This window comes from Fistularia commersonii, chromosome 14, assembly GCF_037954325.1.
Source record: "Fistularia commersonii isolate RoL2024-O1a breed Wild chromosome 14, RoL_Fcom_v1.0, whole genome shotgun sequence".
In the NCBI taxonomy this organism is placed as follows: Eukaryota; Metazoa; Chordata; class Actinopteri; order Syngnathiformes; family Fistulariidae; genus Fistularia; species Fistularia commersonii.
The window spans coordinates 10,948,936-10,971,465 of NC_141297.1; the positions used below are offsets into that span (position 1 = coordinate 10,948,936).

Sequence of the window (22,530 nt, forward strand, 5' to 3'; positions counted from 1 at the left end):
GGTGTCTTGTTTCAAATTTAGTTTTAAGAAACTTATCCGGGTTGTATTTCCAAGACATTTTTTCTATAACGGATCTTGCAAGGCACTTAAATGGTTTACTTAAACCAGGGGTGTCAAACTCCTTTCTCATGGCGGGCCACATACTGCCTAGGTAGATGTCAAGTGGGCCGGACTATTAGATTAATGACACACTCAGCAATAAATAACCAAAATATGACATCTTTCCTCTGTTTTGGTGTAAAGAAGTACAAGGACATTAGGAAAATCTTGGAATTTAATGAACAATCCCTTTACAAAACATTTCATGAAACACCTCATATTTCCTTTGACAAAAGTGCAATTTACTTCTATCATTCACATGTATGCATTGTAATCATGTGATCATGCGATCCCACTGATTGTATAAAGGCACAAAACTTTAACAAGTAAGTGGTATTGAAAAATATAGTAATGCACTTTAAGATTAAATGAGACTTATAAAGAAAGGGATTTTTAAACCATTTACACATATGCATATAAAATCTGAATTGAATCCCTGCCTACACCCTACAAACTAAAAAGAGTGCTATTAAATGTGTAAGGAAGAAAGTATTCACCTGTCCTGTAAATGTGTAAACTTCATACCTGAAACACGCATACACATACAATACATACTGCAAATGTATGGAGTTGCATGAAAAATGAATTCCACCATACTCGTTTGTAGTGAAGCTGGTGACTAACTTTAAATTGCACATTTTCGCTAGCAATTAGCTAGCTGGCTTTTACCGGCTATGGGTGAAAGTGGACCGCTGTTTCCTCAGACCCGCCAGCAATTCGTCGATCTTATCTCTTCTCAGTTGTCTTTGCAAGCTGTCATATTTTTCACTCTGATGAGTCCCGTAGTGGCGCCGAATATTATATTTCTTAAATACCGAAACTTGTTGTAAACACGCTAAGCACAAAGGTTTCCCGTGCGTCACCGTAAATAAATAGTAGTCCGTTTTTCTTTGAAAATTCTACACTCTTTCACTACTTTTCTCTGTTTTGATAACGACATTGTGGCTAATGAGGGCGTAGCGGGGAGGCGGAGAACAGGGTAGAAAAAACGTCATAACAAGCAACAGGTGGTGCATTGATAACGTCTGCTCATTGGTCCGTCTCAGTGATGCGGATCGTCTTCTACTCTGACCAAAATAGTGCGCCCCTAGCGGAAAATTATTGAATTGCATTTAATTAAAAAAAATAAATCCTTGTCTTTTATGCTTTTTTTCACTTTCACATTATCCTGCGGGCCTGGTCGAACCCCCTTGCGGATCGGTTCCGGCCCGCGGGCCGTATGTTTGACACCCCTGGTATAGATAGAGAGATAAACTTATGAGTCTGAAACTGGAAATTGAAGGCGTGATGATCAATGTTGTTAGGTGCTATGCCCCAGAGGTGGGATGTGAGTTAGAAGAAAAGGTGAATTGGTGCAGGCAACAGAGGCAACATGAAGCAGGTTTGGTAACCAGGATAGGAACACAGAGGGACAGATGGTGGTAGATTATGCAAAAATGGTGGGATTGTCAGTTGTGAATACTTATCTGGAGAAAAGGCAGAACATATATTAACTTATAAAATCAGAGGTAGGAGCACACAGGTAGACTACATCTTGAATAGACTGTGTAATCTGAAGGAGATCAGTGACTGCAAAGTAGTGGTATGTGAGACCGTAGCCACTGGGCGTTTGTAAGATACATCTGATGACAAGAAAGACAAAGACAACAAAGGCAGAGTAGAAGACAAAGTAATGTAAACTGAAAAGGGAAGACTGTTGTATGGTTTTCAGAGTTGAGAAAGGCTCTTGATTGTTAGGGAGGTCATCCAGATGGCTGGTCAACTTCAGCTAATATGATCACAAGTAGGAGACATGGGTAGGAGAGTACTTGGTGTGTCGTCTGGAAGTAGAGGCTTGGTGGTGGAATGAGGAAGTGCAGGAGTAGATACAGAGAAAGAGATTAGCAAAGAAAAAGTGGGATATGAGGGGACTGGAGAAAACAAACAGGAGTACATGGAGATGCAGCACAAGGTAAAGGTAAGGGTAGCAAAGACCAAACATGTATGCTAGGTTGGACAGCTAAGGAGGGAGAGAATAATGGGTACAGGTTGGCAAAATAGAGAGACAGAGATGGAAGATGTACAGCAGGCTTGGTTGATTGGGCGTAGAGAGGAAAATTTATTGACAGGTGCTAGAAGAGTGATGGAAAAATTGAAAGAGTACCTTAAAGAGCTGATGAAAGAGGAGAATGAAAGAGAGGGAAGGGTAAAAGAGGTGACTATTGTCAACCTCATATTAGCAGAGATTAGTAACAGTGAGTTGGGGAAAGCACTAAAGAGGATGAAGAGTGGGCAGGCAATTGGTTTCTGGTTAGATTATTCAGCAGGATCTTAGAGAGTAAGAATACCCCTGAGGAATAGAGAAGAAGTGTTATAGTGCCCATTTTTAAAAATAAGGAAGGTATGCAGAATTGCAGTAACTATAGAGGGATAAGGGCTGATGAGCCACACAATGAAGTTATGGGAAAGGGTAGTTGGAGCTAGACTGAGAGTAAAAGTCAGCATTTATGAGCAGCAGTACAGTTTCATGCCTAGAAAGAGTACTAAAGATACAGTATTTGCTTTAATAATGTCGGTAGAGAAGTAGAGGATGTAAAAGATGTAGATATAAAAGAGAGGCTCAAGGTGGAGGTGGGACCACATCAGGGATCACCTCTGAGCCCCTTCTTGTCTGTAATGGTTATGGTGATTGTGACAGATGGGGTTAGACAGGAATCTCTGTGGACCATAACATTTGCAGATGACATTGTGCTCTGCAGTGAGAGCAGGGAACAGGTAGAGGCAAATCTTGAGAGATGGAGGTATGCTCTGGAAAGGAAAGGAATAAAGGTTAGTCCTAGGATGACAGAACATACGGGTGTGACTCAGATGGACCAAAGTGGGATGATGAGGTGACAGGGAATGGAGACAAAAAAGGTTTTTAAGTACTTAGGGTCAACAGTCAAGTCTGGCAATGGAGATTATGGCAAAGGGGTGGAAGAAACATGTCCATGCAAGTCTGAACAGGGGGAGAATAGTGTCAGGGGTAATGAGTGATACAAAAGTAGCAGCCTGAGAGAAAGGAAAGGTGTCACACAGTTGAAAGACGAGTTGTCCAGTATGGTGTGGGGACAGTGGCATTGAAGAGAAGACAGCAAGCAAAGCTGGAGGTAGCAGATATGAAGATGATGAGGTTCACTTTGGGAGTGTGAGGATGAGTAGGATCAGGAATAAGTTTATCACAGGGACAACACATGTTATATGTATTGGAGATGAGGTCAGAGAAGTCTGACAGAAGATTGAGATGGTTCGGACATTTACAGAGGAGGGATAGTGAATATTGGTGGAGGGGTGCTAGGGTTGGAACTGCTCAGCAACAGGCCAAGACGAAGACCTAAGAGAAGATTAATGAATGTAGTGAACGAGGACATGAAGTTAATTGGTGTGAGAGAGGAGGATACAGAGAACAGAGTTAGACGAGGGAGGTTGATTTGCCGTAGCGACCCATCCATCCATCATCTGCCACTGATCCTGCACTCAGGGTCGCAGGGAATGCTGGAGCCTATCCCAGCTGTCATCAGGTGAGAGGCGGGGTACACCCTGGACTGGTCGCCAGTCAATCACAGGACCATATATACAGAGAGACAAACATTCACTCACTCACTCACTCACTCATTTGGGGCAATTTTCCCAATTTTTTCCATTTAACCTGCTGCATGTTTTTGGACTGTGGGAGGAAACCAGAGAACCTGGAGGAAACCCATGCAGACACGTGGGGAACATGCAAACTCAACACAGAAAGGTCCCCTTGTCAGAATCGAACCAGGCTCCTTTGTGCTGTGAAGCCGAAGCACCAACCACTGCGGCTGTGGCGACCCCTGAAGGGAGAAGCCAAAAATAAAAGAAGAGGAAAAAACCTATGATACACAACACTGTAGCCTCAAGAACTGTATATATTTCTGAATTTCTAAATGAACTGCCCTTTTAATCATTATGTTCCGGAATGGAGCCAAAACTTGCTAACTTCACATTTTTAAGAAAAGCATCTAATCTGTCCTGTCATAACACAGTTTATCAGCAAAGCACACAAGCGTCTTGAGATGTCCTCAGCTGTCTATCACTTGTAAGCTCTGAAATGGCCGATGGCTGGGGAGAGAAAGGACTGATAGGAGACCATGTGTGAGTTTCTACATGTGTTGGAAACACTGAGTGTTTTTTGCAAGGTGATAGTCTTGGTCGATAAAATGGCAAGCCAAGCCTGTGTCGAGCAAATATGGGATGAGGATTTCAATTTAAATGAGGCAATACTCTTCCCTTCCATGTTTACAATCCAGCACTCGAACAGCCAAATCTAGACCAGAGCCTAGATAATGACATGGACATTCTGACTCACGTGTTGTCACAAAAATACTAGTAATCCAGCCTAAGAGGTGTGAAACAGCACAACTCATCCGACAATTAAAAGCAGTTGAACACAATAACTGCTCAATAAACACAAAGCATGCTGGGAAGCTGGGCCCACCCATCCTTACATGCTACAATACAGTAGACAAGGGTTGGAGAACTAATCATCTCAACACACTTCTTTGTTTTTCTTTTCAGGTTATTGCCATGAAACTTCTTGGCAAGCAAGCAGGCATGTTGTTGTCACTGCAATCATGTGAACAGAGTGAAAATGGAATTCACACACTTAGCACTCAACATGGAAATAAAAATGAAAAAATAGTTTTCCAAATCAGGCAAATAAGGCATAACTTAGAAATTTGTATCTTGCTGACACATTTGCTTTTAACAAGATAAGTAAATATAAGCTAGACATACCAGTTGTTCCAAAATGGCAAAAGACACAATGTGTAACTTGCAGCTTTCGAGGGGCGCTTCTTCTCCTCTTTATTGACCCAGCTTTTATCCTTATATAGATGAGGATTCCGATAAAATGTCAACTTTGCTTCCATTCTTTTCATCTTCATCATATCTCATCATTCCTAGCAACACTAGCTCGACTTGTGAATTTTTAACAGACATAGTCTTGTGCAGAAGTATCTATTTAACATTCTCAAATGGCACTATTTTGAAAACCATATGAGGCTTGTCCTCAGTTCCCAGTTCTCCCACATCCAAACAATCTATGCCACTGACAAAATGTAGTGTGTCATGGTACAACCTTTTCAGGTTTGTTTTGGCTGCAAGGCATTGGACAAAACCTCATTGAGTTTTGGATCCAGGCAATGCCCCGGCCACAGAGAGGAAGAGAAACTGGACTGTGAGCTTCCCGATCAAAAGTGAAGATGTAGTAAAACAATGATGGAGAACATCACATTAAAAACTGATGATACCTTTGAAATAAGCGTGATGTGTGCAAAACAGCGAACCAACCATTTTGCGCAGTTTAACCTGGTAAATGTTTTGTATGGATCACTAGCTCTCTCATCTGCTTCTGGCTGCATCCCATCGCTCAGATTTTACACACACTAAGCCAGTCTGCCAAAACTCAGCTCTATGAAACAGTGCGTTCCAGGCAATTTCATGATATTCACATGGATTATTAATACATTTCTTAATGTTACAACATTTTAGTAGAGACCATACAGCTGTCTGTTTGGCATTTGTCTGCCTCAACAATTAGAGGTGAGCTGTCAGAATTGGTAGTTGTCTCTCCAAGACTAGATTATATCAGCGAACATATAAATATCAGATTCTCTACCTTCCCCTACACAAGTGAAAAAACTACATATACTTTACTCTTAGTTCATTTTCTCTGTGGAAAATTATAGCCTCACACACAAGCATACTAACAAGTTCCATCTGTAGCTTGTTATCAGTCCAGCAACACATCATCTCACAGTGTAAACCACAACACAGCCTCACCTATCAGCATTCTCTCCTCCTGCTGTCCATCCATCCCCACCTTTCTTCCACCTTTCCGTTTAACCCTGGCCTACTCTCGATCATCCTCTGGCTGCTCATTTCATTCATCTTTGACTTCCTCTGTGGTTTTATTTTTCCCCTTTTGAAGTCACTTTGAAATAAGCCTCCAGTTTCATCCCTCATGTCTGTTCATCTGTCTTCTAGTCTCTCTTACCTTTGCTACTACATTTTTCTTACCTGTCTTTCTTTTCATCCAACTTGAGTCTCAAGACCATATACATCTACACTGTTCCTCTCAACCTCCATAGGGAATCTTCTACATCTGTCTCTAATGTGTCTTATTTCCCAGAAGGCAACCAGCAAACACTGCATTGACAAACAGCAGCCGGGCTAAACCAGAGTGACACATGGGAGCACATCTGGTTTCACTGTATGTGTCAAACCTCAGCTATCACATCATGCAGCCACTCTAAAGACATGAACGGCATCATTTATTCTGAGATTTATTTACGTTGTCAATGTTCCAATAAGTCAGGCTAAAGTATGCCATGGTGTCTGTCAAGTCTACCAGCCACATATGAGGACTCTGCACTCTAATTTACTGCTGCTGCTGGGAAAAGACTATTTGCTATTTTTATTGACAGCAATTAGGAAACCCTTTCTCACTGAAAATATACATTCTTTTATGTTTCATCGTTCTCCATTGGGGTGACACAAGTCCTATGATTTCCCCCAACAGTCGAGATATGTACCTATATAAGATATAAGTTTAAGTCTGCTGCATATTGGTGAAAACTTGGGCTGTATGCATTTCTATCGATTGGCCTTTGACTGGCACTCACACATCAACCTCAACAACTAAAATTTAGAGAAACTTGACCAAAGAAATGTAATGTTATCTTGGAGCCATGGCTGGAACTAAGCGTTTGAGACAGTAAAACTTAATACCAAACTTGGTGCCAGCCTCTTCAACAAATTCTACAAACACAAGGTACATAAAAAAAACACCTGTTCAAAGCGATGGCAGTGAAAGTCTGAATTCATTTTATTACTATCTTATGTCAGGTTTATCTTTGAAGGCTCAAAATTTACACCTGAAGTCAACATGTTACACATGTGAGCACCCCTGGATTATGAATTTATCTTGAAAATGAAGTGAATAAATAGAAACATTTCCTTGTAGATGTAGTTATCAGAGCATATCTTGTCCCTGGCACGGTGTATGGTGGGATGATTGCTTTTTTTTGTTGGAAACATAAAGGCTCTCACAGAAAAGGCATTAGAGGAATTGCTGATTAATAAAAGTGAATACTAGTCAATTTGTTCTCTTGCAGAGTGAAGGTCATTAGTTTACACCAAACCCCTAAAGTTTCACATGGAAACTGCTTTAAGAACTGGTCACTGTTCTTTCGAGCTGCAGCACACTTTTCAGTTAAACTGCCATGTGTTTCAGGTAAAACATTCTATTAAACACACTGTCCAGCTCATCATTGAGGAGATTCAGAAACATGGGCTAAGATTCCGGGAAATCAACAAAGTTACAACCTTTTTATATGTTTGACATTCAGCAAATGTAAAAGTCAACATAAGGAATATTACTTGTACTCATTCCTCCGAGACAGATGTTGGCCGCAACACTCACTCTAGAAGGTAAAGATAACAGTTAATGTATAAGCAACCACCAGTAAAACTAACTTTCAAAATAAATATGTTGTTGACTAGAGAATTACAGCCATTTAAATCCTGTCTTTTATTATATTTTAATTTAATTTTATTTTATATGTATTGTCTGAGAAAGACACAGAAAATGTGAATGGATGCAAAAATATATTTTTTGCTAGTTGGGAGTATCTTTTAACATGTACAATAAAACACTCCAACAATAATTTTTATGTATGCATGTCATGATAAATTACAGATGTTTGACTGAGCCTTATACTCTGAGGGTTGCACTAACTGGTTTGGACACGAGAGTGAAAGTGGTTGAAAGAGGAAACTCGGAAGAGAAAGAGCAGGGGAGTGAAAAGGTTCACTTCCAAATCTCATGCTGACATCTCCAATGTACAAATTGGTATGAGCAAAGAGTAAACTGTGAGACCTGGAGACTGAGATACACACATATATACACATATTCGCACAAGCATGGGCACAACTGAAACACACACACTCATACAAACACACACACACACACACACGCATAAACACACACACACTAATATACACACACATACACGGTAGTATCAATGTTATTGTTGGCTCAGCAGGAGAGGGGGACACATCTGAAGCCTATTAGATCCCCCTGTGCAACTAAATTCATACCGCAAACACACTCACACACAGACAGATGTACACACACTTACTCGCATACACACCAAGAATCAGTTTGTGAGATAATATATATAAGACATGGGTGAAAGAGAATCACTGTCAGAATATTGCTCTAACATTCTTCATTAGCTCTGACACACAAACACACACATGCATACATTCAAAAGCGCGCGCGCACACACACACACACACACACACACACACACACACACACACACACACACACACACACACACACACACACACACACACACACACACACACACACACACACACACACACACACACACAAACAAATAAAGACTCATTACACTGCTGACAGTCTTCCCAGGGTATCATAAGATCTCGGCTATGTATTACTTCTGCGTGCCAAGTATTTTAGGAATCTGCCACTTTAACAAAAAGTCATCTCACTGTTTTTCCCCTGTTCAGCCCCACCCTTCTTCTTAAAGACACTTATTGGGTTCATCTTTATTTTCCTACCCCAAGTATGTCAAAGGTTTTTGGTATCTACTATTGTGAACATTTTCTGAATAAACTGGCTCTATGTTCTGAATGTAATGGTTCTAGAGTAGTAGATACAGGTTTTTTGTTCTCTCCGTTAAAAAGAAATATATTGTTTTCTTACACAATCAGGATCAAATACACAGACATAATACAAACAAGATTAATGTTATACCTACTGAATACAGATGATATAAATATGATTGTATATAACATGTATAAGCTTTTCACTTTCTTTAATAGAAGAAAGCGCAGAAGAGATTGCAAAACAGTGAGTGTAGAGAAGCTGCAAGAGATGGTGGTTTAGAGGATGAATCTGGTGGCAAGGAAAATGAAAGGGACAAAGGCAGAGCGAAATGGTGATAGCTGAAAAAGGAGTGAAAAAGAGTGTTGTTTGATTTAAAGGGAGGAGTTGAGAAACTGCAGCTAATGTGATCAGAGAGATAGGTAGGGGACTTCTCGGTGTGCCATCAGGAAGGACAGCAGATAATGCCAGGCTTACACCTTAAGACTTTGAAAAGATTTTGAAAAAACTTGTGAAAAACTGTCATCTCACACTAGCTCACATCTAAAGAATAGTTTGTTGAGTTTTAAGACTCAGCGTACTCTCAGCGTAGTCTGAGACCAAAGACTGTGGCTCTTAAATCTAAAGACATGGCAAAGATTTGGAAAAGACTTGTGGAAAACATCAACTCTCTTTTCTCTCATGCAATGTTTTTCAATCACGCTGTCACCGGGTTTCCCGTTTCCAGTTTTGTTGGAGCTCATCTATTGGTTGTTGATTCATTCTTTACGGAGACGTAACACAAAAACTTGTGATAGTATCAAACACATTTCATATTTTTCTAAGCCCCAAGACTAGGCAAAGACTGTGCTACAACAGCGCTGAGACTGTAAGGATATCAGCTCACATTTAATAACCAAGATGACAGGGGTGCTCTCCAGTAAGACTCAGATATGACTCTTGAGATTTTCTTAAGCCGGGCATAAGAAGACTTTGTAGTGGAATGAGAAATGGCAGGAGTGTATGTGGAGAAAGAGATTAACTAAAAACAAGCAGGGCACTGAGGGGATCGAAGAGACAAGAGGACAGCATGCAGCAATGAGGGGAAACTATGGGTGGTGAAGGCCAAACATGGGGAGAGCTGTAAGACAGTGGGGAGATGTGCTGCAGGTGTGATAAAGGTGGTCAAGCTGGAAATGGGACTGCATCAACGATCGTCTCGGAGTCCCTTCTTGCTTGCTATGGTGACGGACAGGCCGACAGATGAGGTTAGACATGAAATACTTTGGACAATGATGTTTGCAGATAACATTGGGATCTGTATTGAGAACCAAGAACAGGTTGAGGAAATGAATGAAGGTTAGGTGCAGCAAGACAGAACACGTGTGTAATGAGACCTAAGTAGAACCATGAGGCTACAGGGAGTGGCGATAAAGAAGGTGAAGGATTTTAAGTGCCTAGGATCAGCTGTCCAGACCAATGGCAAGTGTGGAAAAGAAGTGTAGGAATGTTGCAGCAGGTTGGAATGGATGGAGAAAGGTCCCAGGTATGATGTGCGATAAGACTATCAAACAGAATGAAAGAAATATGTACAATACGGTAGTGTGGTTTAGAGACAGTAGCATTGAGATTAAGACAGGAGGTAGCAGAGATGAAAAATCTCAGGTTCTCTTTGGGATTATCTAGAATAGATAGGATCAGAAATGAGCCCTTCAGATGGACAGCATGCTGGTTGTTTTGGAGATAAAGAGGCTGGACTGGGATGGTATGAACATGTGCTGAGAGATTGTGGATATTTGTAGAAGTAGCTGAGGTTAGAACTGCCAGGCAGGACGCCTGGAGGATGATTTATGGATGGAGCAAAAGTGGACATGAAGTTGGCGTGAGAGCAGAGGATGCAGGGAGTAGGGTTAAATAGAGGCACCTGATTCCAACAGAAAGTTTCCAGGTTCAACAGCGGACCTTATATGTTTAACACTGTGACTGACTGGTGGCCAATGGAGGGTGCAACCCATTTCTCACCAAATATCAATAAGTATTGACTTTCCCCCTGAACCTTGTGAACATGATAGGTAGCACAGATAAAACACTTATGACATTGCTATATTATGATATCTGGAAACATGCTCACTCGGAGAAAAACATTTTTTTTACATTTGAATTTCTTGTCACGTGGTTTCTTAGTTCTGTATTATAGTTATTTCCAAAATGTTTAGTGTACTTATGTTAGAAGTCCAGATATCTGTGTTATTTCAAGCCAAAAAAATGCTGGGATAAATCACTGGCCAGATAACTCATGGCCACTTTAATCTGAAGATTTCCTGCCAGTTGTATCTCACTGGAGATGTTGCTTCACCCCAGAGTCTTAAAACACTCAGAGGCTCTCACACATAGTCATTTGATAAAACTGTGAAAAGTGAGAGTCAAACCAAAGGGATATTACTTTATTTTGAAATTGTACATTTTTCTTCCTTATATTTGGTTTCTGTCCTTCTATCTCTCCGCTTTGGTGACACAAATACACTTCTCTCTCAACAATCTCTTGATGTTTATCCATGTTTCTATCATCTGAGCTTCCTCGCTGGGCCAAGCAAAACACAGGACAGGCTCTTGCCTCATCACCTTCAATCCTTTTTGACCTCAGTCTCCCCTGACCCCCACTTCTTTCATTGTATTATATCCCCATCCCTTTTTCTCCATCTTCTCTCAATTCCCTGACAACTTGTAACTTTTTCTATCCCACAATCTCTTGTATCCATTTTCAATTCTCTTTTTACTCTTATAGTCTTTCAAACTCCTAATCCCACTCATTTTATCTCTGTCATTAAAAATTATTCTTGACAAGCCATTTCTTTCTTAATCTCACTTTTCTCATTATCTCTTTATTTCAACTGTCATCTTCCTCTTTTTCACCTCATCAGTAGGACACATAGTTCTCCCGCTGCAAAGACCAAGCTGTCTCTTTTCTATTATTTTACTATTTTTTCCTTGGAACTCCTGTTCTTATCCCTCCATCATAAATTATTTTCAACATCATACAGCTACACTGTGGTAAAATATCTTTTGGTCTTGTGTATTTCAGCACAGACACCAAGTCTGAACCAAATGTAATGGTCTCAGACAGATCTGGTTCAAATTTTTATTTGTATTTGTTAGTTTTCTGAATTACCAGAAATGTGAAGGAAGGTAATCTATGTTAATAGCAAAAATATGTTCTTATTTATTATTAATTATTATCTTACTGTATTATCCCTTAAAGAGGAAATTACAATGCAGAAAGTGTTTATATACATCTAACAACATTTATGGTAGTTTATAACTTTGTACCATCTTGAGAATATTTCATTGAGAAATAAAACAAAATATCATAAATTCTCTTTTTCAAAGTAGTGGAAAATCTTATGAGAAGACACTTACCTTCTGACATAGCAAAATATTATGCGGTATATTGATGTATCAAATAAGCGCTTGATGTAGTTTATTGTCAGCTTCATATTTTTCAGTATCACAAAATCTTAATTGTTTTGTAATTCATTTATATCTGTGTTTGTACCAAGTATAAACACCCTTAACAAAAAAATTAAAAAAACAAGAAAATAATCTGAGACAGTTGATTATTATAAAGCTGTAGTGAATTAAGTCCCACCAACCCTCTTGAAAAATGTTACGATGATTTTTATTGTGTCTTCCCAATGTAGTCAACAAAATATAATAAAAGCTGAATAATGAGTATATACATTACATGGAGTATTTTCTACTCTGCCTCAGAGAGCATACTCAACAATCGACAATTTTAAAAGTTCCATGTACTTTCTATTCTGTTAACATCACTGAATTTTACTCTGTTAGCGTTTCACATACCAGCAGTACCACACACACTAATACACGCAAAGTCTTGAAAAAAAAACTTTTTTTCCACTGATATCAATCAAGTGGGATGTGAGCGTGGGTGTCTGTGTTTGTCAGCTGCTGTCTAACTGACAGATCAGTCAACAATAGGGTCCCTTGTACCCTGCTCATCTTGTCTGCCAGAGCCAAAACCACTTGATAGCTCGGAGAAGGTGTGTGTGTTTGGTTCAGATGCAGTGTCAGTGCCTCAAAGTGTGTGACCTCTAAGGTCTGTCATCAACATAAAAGGGGTTCCCATCACTCCTGACCTGTTTCTTCTTCACAGCAAAAGTGCCAAATAGCAGGACACTGCCATAATCTGAAAAACAAGACCTTTTTTCAAATGGTACGAGTGTATGTGTGCGTGTGTGTGTGTGCGCTTATGCATGTGCACATAAGCACACAAGCATGTGTGTTTGTGTATTCAAGTCCTTGTGTTTTCTTTTCCTCATGTGTTGAGTTGTGTTGTGTTTCCCCCTCTAGTGCCATATTTGTAGTCATTGGAGCTACTTAACTCACGTAACTAAAAGCGGAGGCTGAAAAGGGAAAAAAAAAAGGAGAAGAAGAATCCAGTTGATCACTATGGCGTCTATATGTAATCCCTATATTACTATATTTTGGTAGCCCTATATTAAAAGAAGTTACACACCTATATGATCATACTGGTTCAAATACTCTAGTAGTCACTCACTTTAATGACCAAGGTCAAGTTTAAGTTCACACGACCAAAAGTAACTGCACAGGACTACAAGGGGTCAGATCTTTGTTCAATGCTTGTAGTAAGACATGTCTTCCCTTAGCAAGTAGTTTTTGTTGTTGGTAAGAGAAGATTTAGCACATGCAGATGTAAATCTGGGAATCTGTCATGTATTTGACCATTTCTGAACAAATTCAGGCATTGAGTTAAAAGATGAGAAAATGTAATATGGGGGAAGGAATACAAATTTATATGAATCAACATCTGCAGACTAGTTCATAGCTACTTGTTAAACTCACATTCCTTGGAGCATTTTCATCACACTCAAGTTGGAGGTCTTATCAACAACTTGAAAAAATATTTTATCCACAAACTTCATCATTCAGTATTTTTTTAACTTTCATTTTTTTTACTCTTACAGCCTCTCCTACAACCCCTCTCCCGTGACCACACTATCCACCTGCAGCCTCTGGGGATTTTGCAATTTGCAATGCAATGAATCTACCACCTGTTGCACTATTGCGACGATGGATAATAACACGCTTTGCCTATTTGGAGTTTTGGCCTTAACAAATTTGCAATTTAGGGCATTCCTGCTTAGCTGTGTATACAAAAGCAGAATGTACAGGTTGTGCAAATTTTATTTTGGTTTCAGTCATTTAGAATTGCATTCAAATCCTGACTGAAGCCAATGAAAATGCAAAAGCTTTGATTAAATTCTGCTCTCTCCGACATGTATCTACTAGTGGCCATGTATAACCCTGTGAGTAGAGAGGAGGAAACAGACCCATGGAAAGAATCAGTGCTTAAGCTCGATGCCAGAGAGGAGTGGGTTGGTCCTCCTGAAGACAGCAGGGAAAGGAGCTGCTGTGTGTCTTCAGTCCTCTGGGTGTCAAAGAATGCAGAAGGTTTAGATAAATAGTTTTCGAGATTTGAAACCCCACTAGAGCGGGCGAACTGCTGTGATTTGTAAGAATCATGTTAAAATAACTCAGGGGGCGGGGGGGTATTTGGTTGATTTTGGCTGACCATACATACACATGTATTCAAACAAGACTGGACGGATGTAAAAATAAATCACCAAGGAACGATATACAGGTTTCTCCCACTATTTGCATAAAACATATGCCCAATAAAATACATGCTCAGAGGGATACACACTCCTTCTGCAAATCGTACAACTGAAGTATAAAATCTACATGACAGATGTCTAAAGCTACATTTTTCAGATTTGTACCTAAATCTTTGTTTCTCAAAGGAACCGGTCTCTTCCACTTTTGGGGTTCACTTCTTTTATGCATCAAGCAGACATTCTTTCATTGTGTCATCTATCGCTGTCTTTAGTTTTCTTAACCGTTCGGTCTTTTTTTCTTCTTTAGCTTCCACTATACTATCACCTTTAATCTGCTTGTCTCTGATATTTTCATCCCCATCTGACTCTTGCTCTTTCCTCCCTCATTCCAGCTTTGTTTCATTTACATTTTCTCTTTCATGAGTCCAAATAGTTTTCTCTCTACATTTACAGACCTTTCACTCATCATTTCTTTCTCTTGTGCTCCCTTCTTTGTATGTTCTTTGAAGTTTGCTGGTGTTTTCTCTCTTTAATGGATATCCCCCTTTTCTGTCCTCTCAGCCCTATTGATTCACACCAGCATTTGGGGCACATGTTTAAATTCACTGTGCTCTTCTGGTTCAGTGTGTGCTGACCTCTCAGGGCATCAGAGCTGTATATCTGAAGATATTTGGAAACAGATAAAAGTTGTAACAATCCTTCAAGAGCTTTAGGTTGTTACCAGATGGATTAAAGGAATCTGTTCATGGTAGAAGCTTATTAACCCTGCTCAACACTAATGTAGCAGGTTTATCCAGAAGCCTGCAAATCTGTACCTACTATGGAAAATTGGTTTTGGTTTGCTTGCTTTTAGTTGCTTTTTCTTTTTTTTTTATTTTCTTTTGGTTTGGGTTTTTTCCACTGAAATCTTTATATATACAAGTGGTAACGTCTGAGAGGTGCAATTCATACTAAGGTATCATTTTGTGCTCTATGAACAATCAAAAAGCAAAAAGGTAAATAAGGTAGTCAAAATGCCGGAGTCTGTTTTTCGTGAAAACAATTCCACGGTACAGTTTTTCATCCTAAACATAGAGCTAATTTTATTTTTACCCTAACAAAAAAGGAATTACTTTTAAAGCTGTCTAAACAATGGGGTGTCTACATAAGTTACTGTGACTAATAAATACTTAAAGCGTATTTTTGTTGAACATGTCGCATTAAATTTGAACAGCTACACCTCAATCGCATCTTCATCAACTCTTATTAAATATTGATGATGTACTAAATTAGAAAAACTGTGTTGTAGCCCAACATCTGTACAAACTATGTATCCCATCTCGCCTGGGGTCTCAAAGAAGTGCTGGAGTGCGTCACTGACAACATGACCAAGGCCTTTTTTATCAGCGACCATGACAGAAATGGATGGTGTGACACAGGATTTTTCCATGTCATGATACATATAAACACAAAAAGTGACCTCTTCTGAATACTACTACATTTAATGTTATTCCTGAGCCTTATAGTCTCAAGAATCTTCAAGTGTATTATAATCGCTCAGCTCAAAGACAGCTGCTTCTCCATTGTGCTGTTAGAGATAAAAATAGCATGTTCCTAATCAATTTTAAACCTGTTCTGCCAAGAAATGCATCTTAGCAAACCAATAATCAAATTTCCTTTAAACAGGGTAACAAAGAAATTGGAATATTGGGGTTAACATTGCATGAACATCAACAACATTGCATGAAACGATCAAGGGCTAATGTTTTCATTTGCAACAGTTATTGAAGACTTTGATCAATACAGCAATATGATTAAATGTCCTGACATTAGGATACAGAGAATAGGGTTAGATGGAGAAAGTTTATTCGCTGTGGCGACCCCTGAAGGGAAAAGCAAGAAGAAGAAGAAGAAGAAATGTCCTGACATTAATTCACTTCCTGGTGAATCTTTGCTATTTCCTTAGTTTTTTTTATTCCCACTCCTTAATTTCAACATTCCAGCAAACTGTTGCTTCTCAACATCCATATTTGTTTTGATCTCTTGGCCATTGCTTGCTTCAGTTCTTTTTTCAGCCCCACACTCCTCCCACATTTACTATGGATTCTCTTCCTGATAGTTCCAGCTACATGTCATGCAGTCTGTGATCTAGCTAACAGCCATGTGAAAGTTGTTATATAAAAGATCCTATTGACACACAAGTGACACCTTGAAACGCACAGATGTCTAGATCAGACACTGATCTGAGGTGTCTCTGTGACAGAGACGGACTCCCTATAGCAGTCACACACTGTTGACTTCAAACACAAATACCCACAGATGTCTTTGTCAGAAGCAATAAGTCTCTGTTTTCACACATAAACACCTCCACACCAACAAAGAAACACATGAATGCTTCCTTCCTCGTCAAAAACACCTACACGCTCTCCCTTAAACACACACCGATATACTTATCACAAACACTGTCCCTCTGTCTACACCCTTCATGTCAAGATTGTGGTGTGAAACATGAAATGTGTGTCCACTGTCACCACATCCAAATACCAGACAGAAGCTCACTTACTGTGTCTCTCTGTATAATATATGATCATGTTTATGGGTGGGACACAAATATAATGTAAAAAAAAAACATCAAACACCTGATGATAGAATCCCCAATAAACCTGCTGCTCAGGTCATATTTTTCGGTTTGTAAATATAGTATGTTACTTTTTTTTTTTTTTCAATGCAATATTAAGGCAAAATTACAAAATATTGATGTTTTTTAAATCTTCACTTATTTCACTTTTTTATGTGTGTGTGTTTTGTATATAGAAAGTGCATGTCACAATGGTGCAATGGTAACTTCAAATTTTACTATTATTTAGTCCTCTGACAGTTATCCTACTGAGCTTATGGTTAATTTGACATCAGCTATTATATAGACCAAGTGGAGGGGTATCAAAGAGAATAAATTGAGAAATTAAAGAAAAGAATAACAAAACTGAAGAAAGGATTTCATCAAAGAATGGGAGACGCCCCACATTCCAGTTTCAGTTTTTCCAAAAGACTCCTGGAGACAGATTCTCCGCTCCGCCAAAGAACAACTAACACCCATCTGTGTGTATGTGTGTGTATCTTAGAGATGCCCAGTGAGAAAACAAACTCATTCATTCACAGGCTGCAAGTGAAAACTAACAGAACTCTTCAACCCGAGAACCTAATGCAATCTGATGAAAAGACGACACTGGTGTTGGCGTTTTTATGTTCGAGTGCCCCCCTGCCTCTGATGGAACAAAGTGATAATTGTATTACCAAGTGCAGGGGTCTAAAGTCAGTGCATGTTTGTGTGTGAACGCACAAACACAGACACAGGAGATTCAAATGAATCGAAAATAGAGGGGCAGATTAAAGAGGAAGGAGGACAAATAAAGGAGAGAGAGACAGATGGGTGAGATGCATAATGAAAGGCTGTTAAGGAAGTTTGGCAGAGGGCTGGGAGCACAGCCAACCACACATTCATCAAACCATCTCTGCGCTGCATCGTCACCTTTTAGCAAACATCTAATCCCTCACCACTTGGTATAGGCTTGAACAGTTTATATTAGAAAATTACATTACTAAGACAAAATACATTTACCAAAAGGCAAGCATTAATTTTGCTGATGAACACCCCACTTCCTTTATTTAAACATCAATTGAAGAGAAAATTTCTGCCAACACTTAAAGCATGAGACAGAAGCAACAGAAAGCATTGTTAAAGGATAAAAAGTAATACTTTTTTTAGATCTGTCAAAAGTAGTTAAGGTCTTGTCAAATACAGGGACACTGCGATGAGCAATACCAATGCAGAAGGTTAGTTGAAGGTAATTTGCTCACAATTCCTCCACCAGGTCACATTCTTCTCTTGAGAATGTTTTTTTTTTGCTTTAAGATTCAAATCTGATCCACATCTTCATTTATCACTAAAGGTTTTGTTATGACTTTTTTTTCTTTGTTTTAAACTGTTACAGTGTACATGGTAATACCAGCCTAAAACATACATTAAAAACAAGAATATTAACCTTAAGTAGCTGGATTGGATTGGAAGTGGAAAAAAAAAATATATATATATGTATTACAACATCTACACAGGGGTAGGCCATATATCCTAAGTGAGCACTTTCCTTTTTAACAGACATTTATTCATTGTGACTATCTGCCCTGCCACCTCAGTTACATTCATGTATTTTTATCCCAAAAAATTGCCCACTTCCTGTTTGAATTGCAAAACTAATTGATTGAAATGAGATATTGCTGGTTTTCCTGTTGTTAAATTACTTCTACACCCTCTTGGGAGTATAAATACCCGCTGGGCTTCTCTGGGGTGTAATGAGACACAGGGGTGATATTGGCGGGCCTGAACAGAGAGTAAAAAGAAAAGCTAAGTAGAGAAATAGAGGTTACAAATTACATTGATAGTGGCAGGTTGAGATATTGCAATAAAAAGAGAGATTTGCATAAAAAAATGTGTTTGAAGTTTCATTGAATCAAGCTGGATATGATTTAAAAGAAGGACACTTTGAGGTCACAGTTGAGGTCGTCTGAACAGGAAGAGGGGCAGGCTGCTGGGCTCTAATGAGAATCCTTGAGCAGTTTCCCACACTGCTAATAATGCTTGAAAAATGAGAAGTGAGTGGCAAGATTCATAAGATGCAGTTTAAATACACCTGGTCTGTAAGCTCTGTTATGTAGAGCATTACCGATACATCCGTCTGAATATTTTCATTGAAGATATGAAACTGTCACAGGTACATTTGGCATTGTGCTGTATAAGATAGCCAAAATTAAAACTTTGCATGTCAAAGTTTTACATGTGACATGTCTGAACTGTTTGTTATATATTTCTTACCAGCAGTCGTCCCTCTAGACATGGCTGTTGTTCAGTCTTAAATACCTGACTGACATCGGGCTGTGATGTAATAATCATATAGTCGATTTCAACTGATCGCTGAAGCGCATACTGAACATTTTAAAATCTTTTGACATCAATACTTTCCTGATTTAAGGATTATAACATCCACCCATTATCCGATATCTCCTTGTCATTTAAGTAACATTCTAACATTCTATTGCAGCGTTTCTGGTGCACATCTGATGCATCTCTTTGAGTTAAATGACAGGCGGTTTAAACAAACTTCTTGTCGGAATTCTCACAACTTTTAAATGCTGCTAGAATCCTTGGTGAACTTTGAAAGGAAGTTCAATTGGATTATTATTATTATTTTTCTTTTGTATTAATACTGTTTACTAAAGCTGCTGACTGAACTTGACTGTAATAAAAATACAATAAAAAGTCCAAATATTGACATGTTACTGTTTACTATTGGATATTTGCGAAAGCTCCAAGAATCCATCGACATAGGAAACCTGGTGTGCTCACATCACACCATCCATAAAGTGCAACTGACGTACTGACAAATTTGCCAAATTAGTTCTTGCAGAAGTGGGAATACAGAGCAGTGCAAAAGGAAATACCAGAGGGTTAATTGAAATCAAAAGGTTAATTCCCAATGGAGCTTTCAAGTGCTCAGCAAATTTCAGACCCATAAATGAATTGGTATGGATGTGTTTTCTCTTGGCAGCCCCATTCCAGTTTAATGATTCTGGAGCGCAAGTGGAACTGTGGCCTTTTAAACATTACACACTGCATTTTTTTTACAACGAAGATTCTCTTGACAAACAGGGGAGGGAAAGACTGATAAAACCTGTAAAAATGTCATTTTTGTCCAGCTGCCAACAGGGCAAAGCATTGTTAGAGTGTTGTGCAGTTGACAGCCACAGCAAGAACCAACCTACGTCTGAGACAAGAAGGAACAAGTGTCTCCATGTGTCTGCACTTCTGCCCTCCCGCCATCATGCAAGAGTACACTTCCATTTGTTTGTGCCCCTTTTGTTAGTCAGTATCTCCCTCTCAGCATTTCAAATGCCTCCTACAGGAAGTCCAGTAAGCTCAGATGGTGCCTTTTCTCCCAAAAACATGCTGAACAGAGGAAATCCTGTGTGATATCAATCACTAATGATGATTGCAGACCAGCTCCATCAGGAGAGCAAAGAAACAATAAGCACAGTTTGGCAAGGGGAGCAGTGCACACACACACAGGCACCTAGACACACACACACACTCGATCTTCTTACTGCCTTATCATTAAAAGTAAGTGAGTCACAACCAACAACAGGATTGAGATTGGGGGGGGGGGCATGTGAACAAAACAAAAGTACTATATAAGGCATATTTTAGTAGGATATGAGGCTCAATTAGACTCTAAAAATACTACTACAAAAAATAATCATGCCAAAGGGCAAATAACATTAAATGTGGAGTAGTGGGAACTACCTTTTTTCTAAATTTAAAGTTAAAAGTTCACCACAGCTCAGAACTACACACAAGAAAAAAGTGACTCATCAGGAAAAGTTCTGCCAATAACATCTTTGTGTTTTGGGAAATACATGTAAAAACCTCCCGAGTCTGAAAGTAACTATTAGCCGTAACATCCACCCTGGGTATTTCGCCGCAGTTGCCGTCGCTAATAAAGTTTGTAATGAGACGGTGGTCCCCCGGTGGATCCCACCGCAGGGGCCGGAACCTCCGCCAAATGTCCTCCGGCTGGACGCAGCCAGGCGAGGAAGGAACACCTTCACCAGTGCGCAAAGCTCCCGGAACAGAAGCCAGAGTCGAATTATAAGCCTTATTACCAGGACCACCGGGAAGACACAAAAACTGGTATTTAACACTAAGAAAAATAAGAAAAAAAGCAAAACGAAAGAAAACTTATGACACCTGCTGATAGATAGATAGATAGATAGATAGATAGATAGATAGATAGATAGATAGATAGATAGATAGATAGATAGATAGATAGATAGATAGATAGATAGATAGATAGATAGATAGATAGATAGATAGATAGATAGATAGATAGATAGATAATTACCTTTGTAGGAGAGCCTCAAGCGCGGCACGCTCAGCCTGCTGGCTGAGACGGAGGCGACAAGCAGCGCGACAAGGATCATGTTGAATGGAGCAGTAAATCCTGTCATTCTTCTTTACTTTGAACCGCTTTTTTTCTGGATTTTTGGAATCGATTTACCAGATGTATCCTAATTTTTCAAATGACATAAAGAAAAAAAAACTCTATTGGGGTTTTTCTCAAAGATGCCAGCATGTGCTGTAGGTCCAGGACTCCTCCAGCCCGGGGTGATGGCTGAGACACTGGCTCCCCCCTGCTCCTCCACTCCTCCGCTGACAGCAGCTGGAGCCCGGGGTTCGCTCCAGCCGAGGGGAGAGGGATACCACGCCTCTTTCTCTCCCTCTTCCTCTCCCGCTCTCTCTTTCTCTCAACGAGAGATCATTGGTTGTAGCAACAGCCGCAGCAGTAGCGATTCAGACACCCAAAAAGTCGTTTACGGATATAAAAAAAGCGTAACTGAAAAACAAAGTTAGGTTTTTGAAGTTCAAGCCCCCACTGTGGTCGGAAAACTTCCTCCGTTTGAGGCTACAGGTGAGATGTTTCTGGTTCACCTCACAAAGTTGAAGAACAGGCAGGCTGGTCTTAATGGTAAAATGTATGAATGAAACAAACTCTTATCCATATTTTTTTATGATCTTCAAACTTGAAGCCAGCAGGTTACAGACAATGAGAGTCGTCCTTAATGTGAACTAGGAGACATCTTGTGTCCAGCTGTTAAAACTGTACAATGAAAAATGCACTGGGATGAAAGGGATGAAAAATTTGCCATTTATCATAATCAGGGGATTAAAGGGCTAAAATCTCACAGGAGGACATCTTTGAAGACACAATACGAATACGGTGATCATCCGGGTAGATTTACATGATGTAAAGCTTGGGCGATGGTGGTCCTGTCTTGTAAATAAAGGACTTTGGAGTTCTGCATGACTTAAGGTCTCAAAAATCACATAATTTCCCTGTATGTGGAGCCTACTGCTCTTCCTCAGAGGTTGCAAGACTTTGGGGGTGCACAAGGGGAGTGTTACCACCATCTACATCTTTCAGGATAATTAAGTCAGACAGGTACCACACATGTCTGGACTACGATGTAAACATAAACATAAAGTAAACAAAAAGAGATTTCTCATACAGCTCTCTACATTCC

The 22,530-nt window shown here is 39.5% G+C and overlaps 1 protein-coding gene across 1 annotated transcript in view; it reads right to left on the bottom strand.

The window, feature by feature from the left end:
• The window catches only part of sema3g (semaphorin 3G), a 74,349-nt gene extending 52,701 nt beyond the window's left edge, over positions 1–21,648 (bottom strand). Inside the window, exon 1 of the mRNA XM_086159317.1 lies at positions 21,351–21,648. Within this exon, the coding sequence (XP_086015443.1) occupies positions 21,351–21,456 (106 nt within the window). The 5' untranslated portion in view covers positions 21,457–21,648. The remainder of the gene's footprint in view (positions 1–21,350) is intronic.
• Positions 21,649–22,530: the final 882 nt, after the last annotated feature.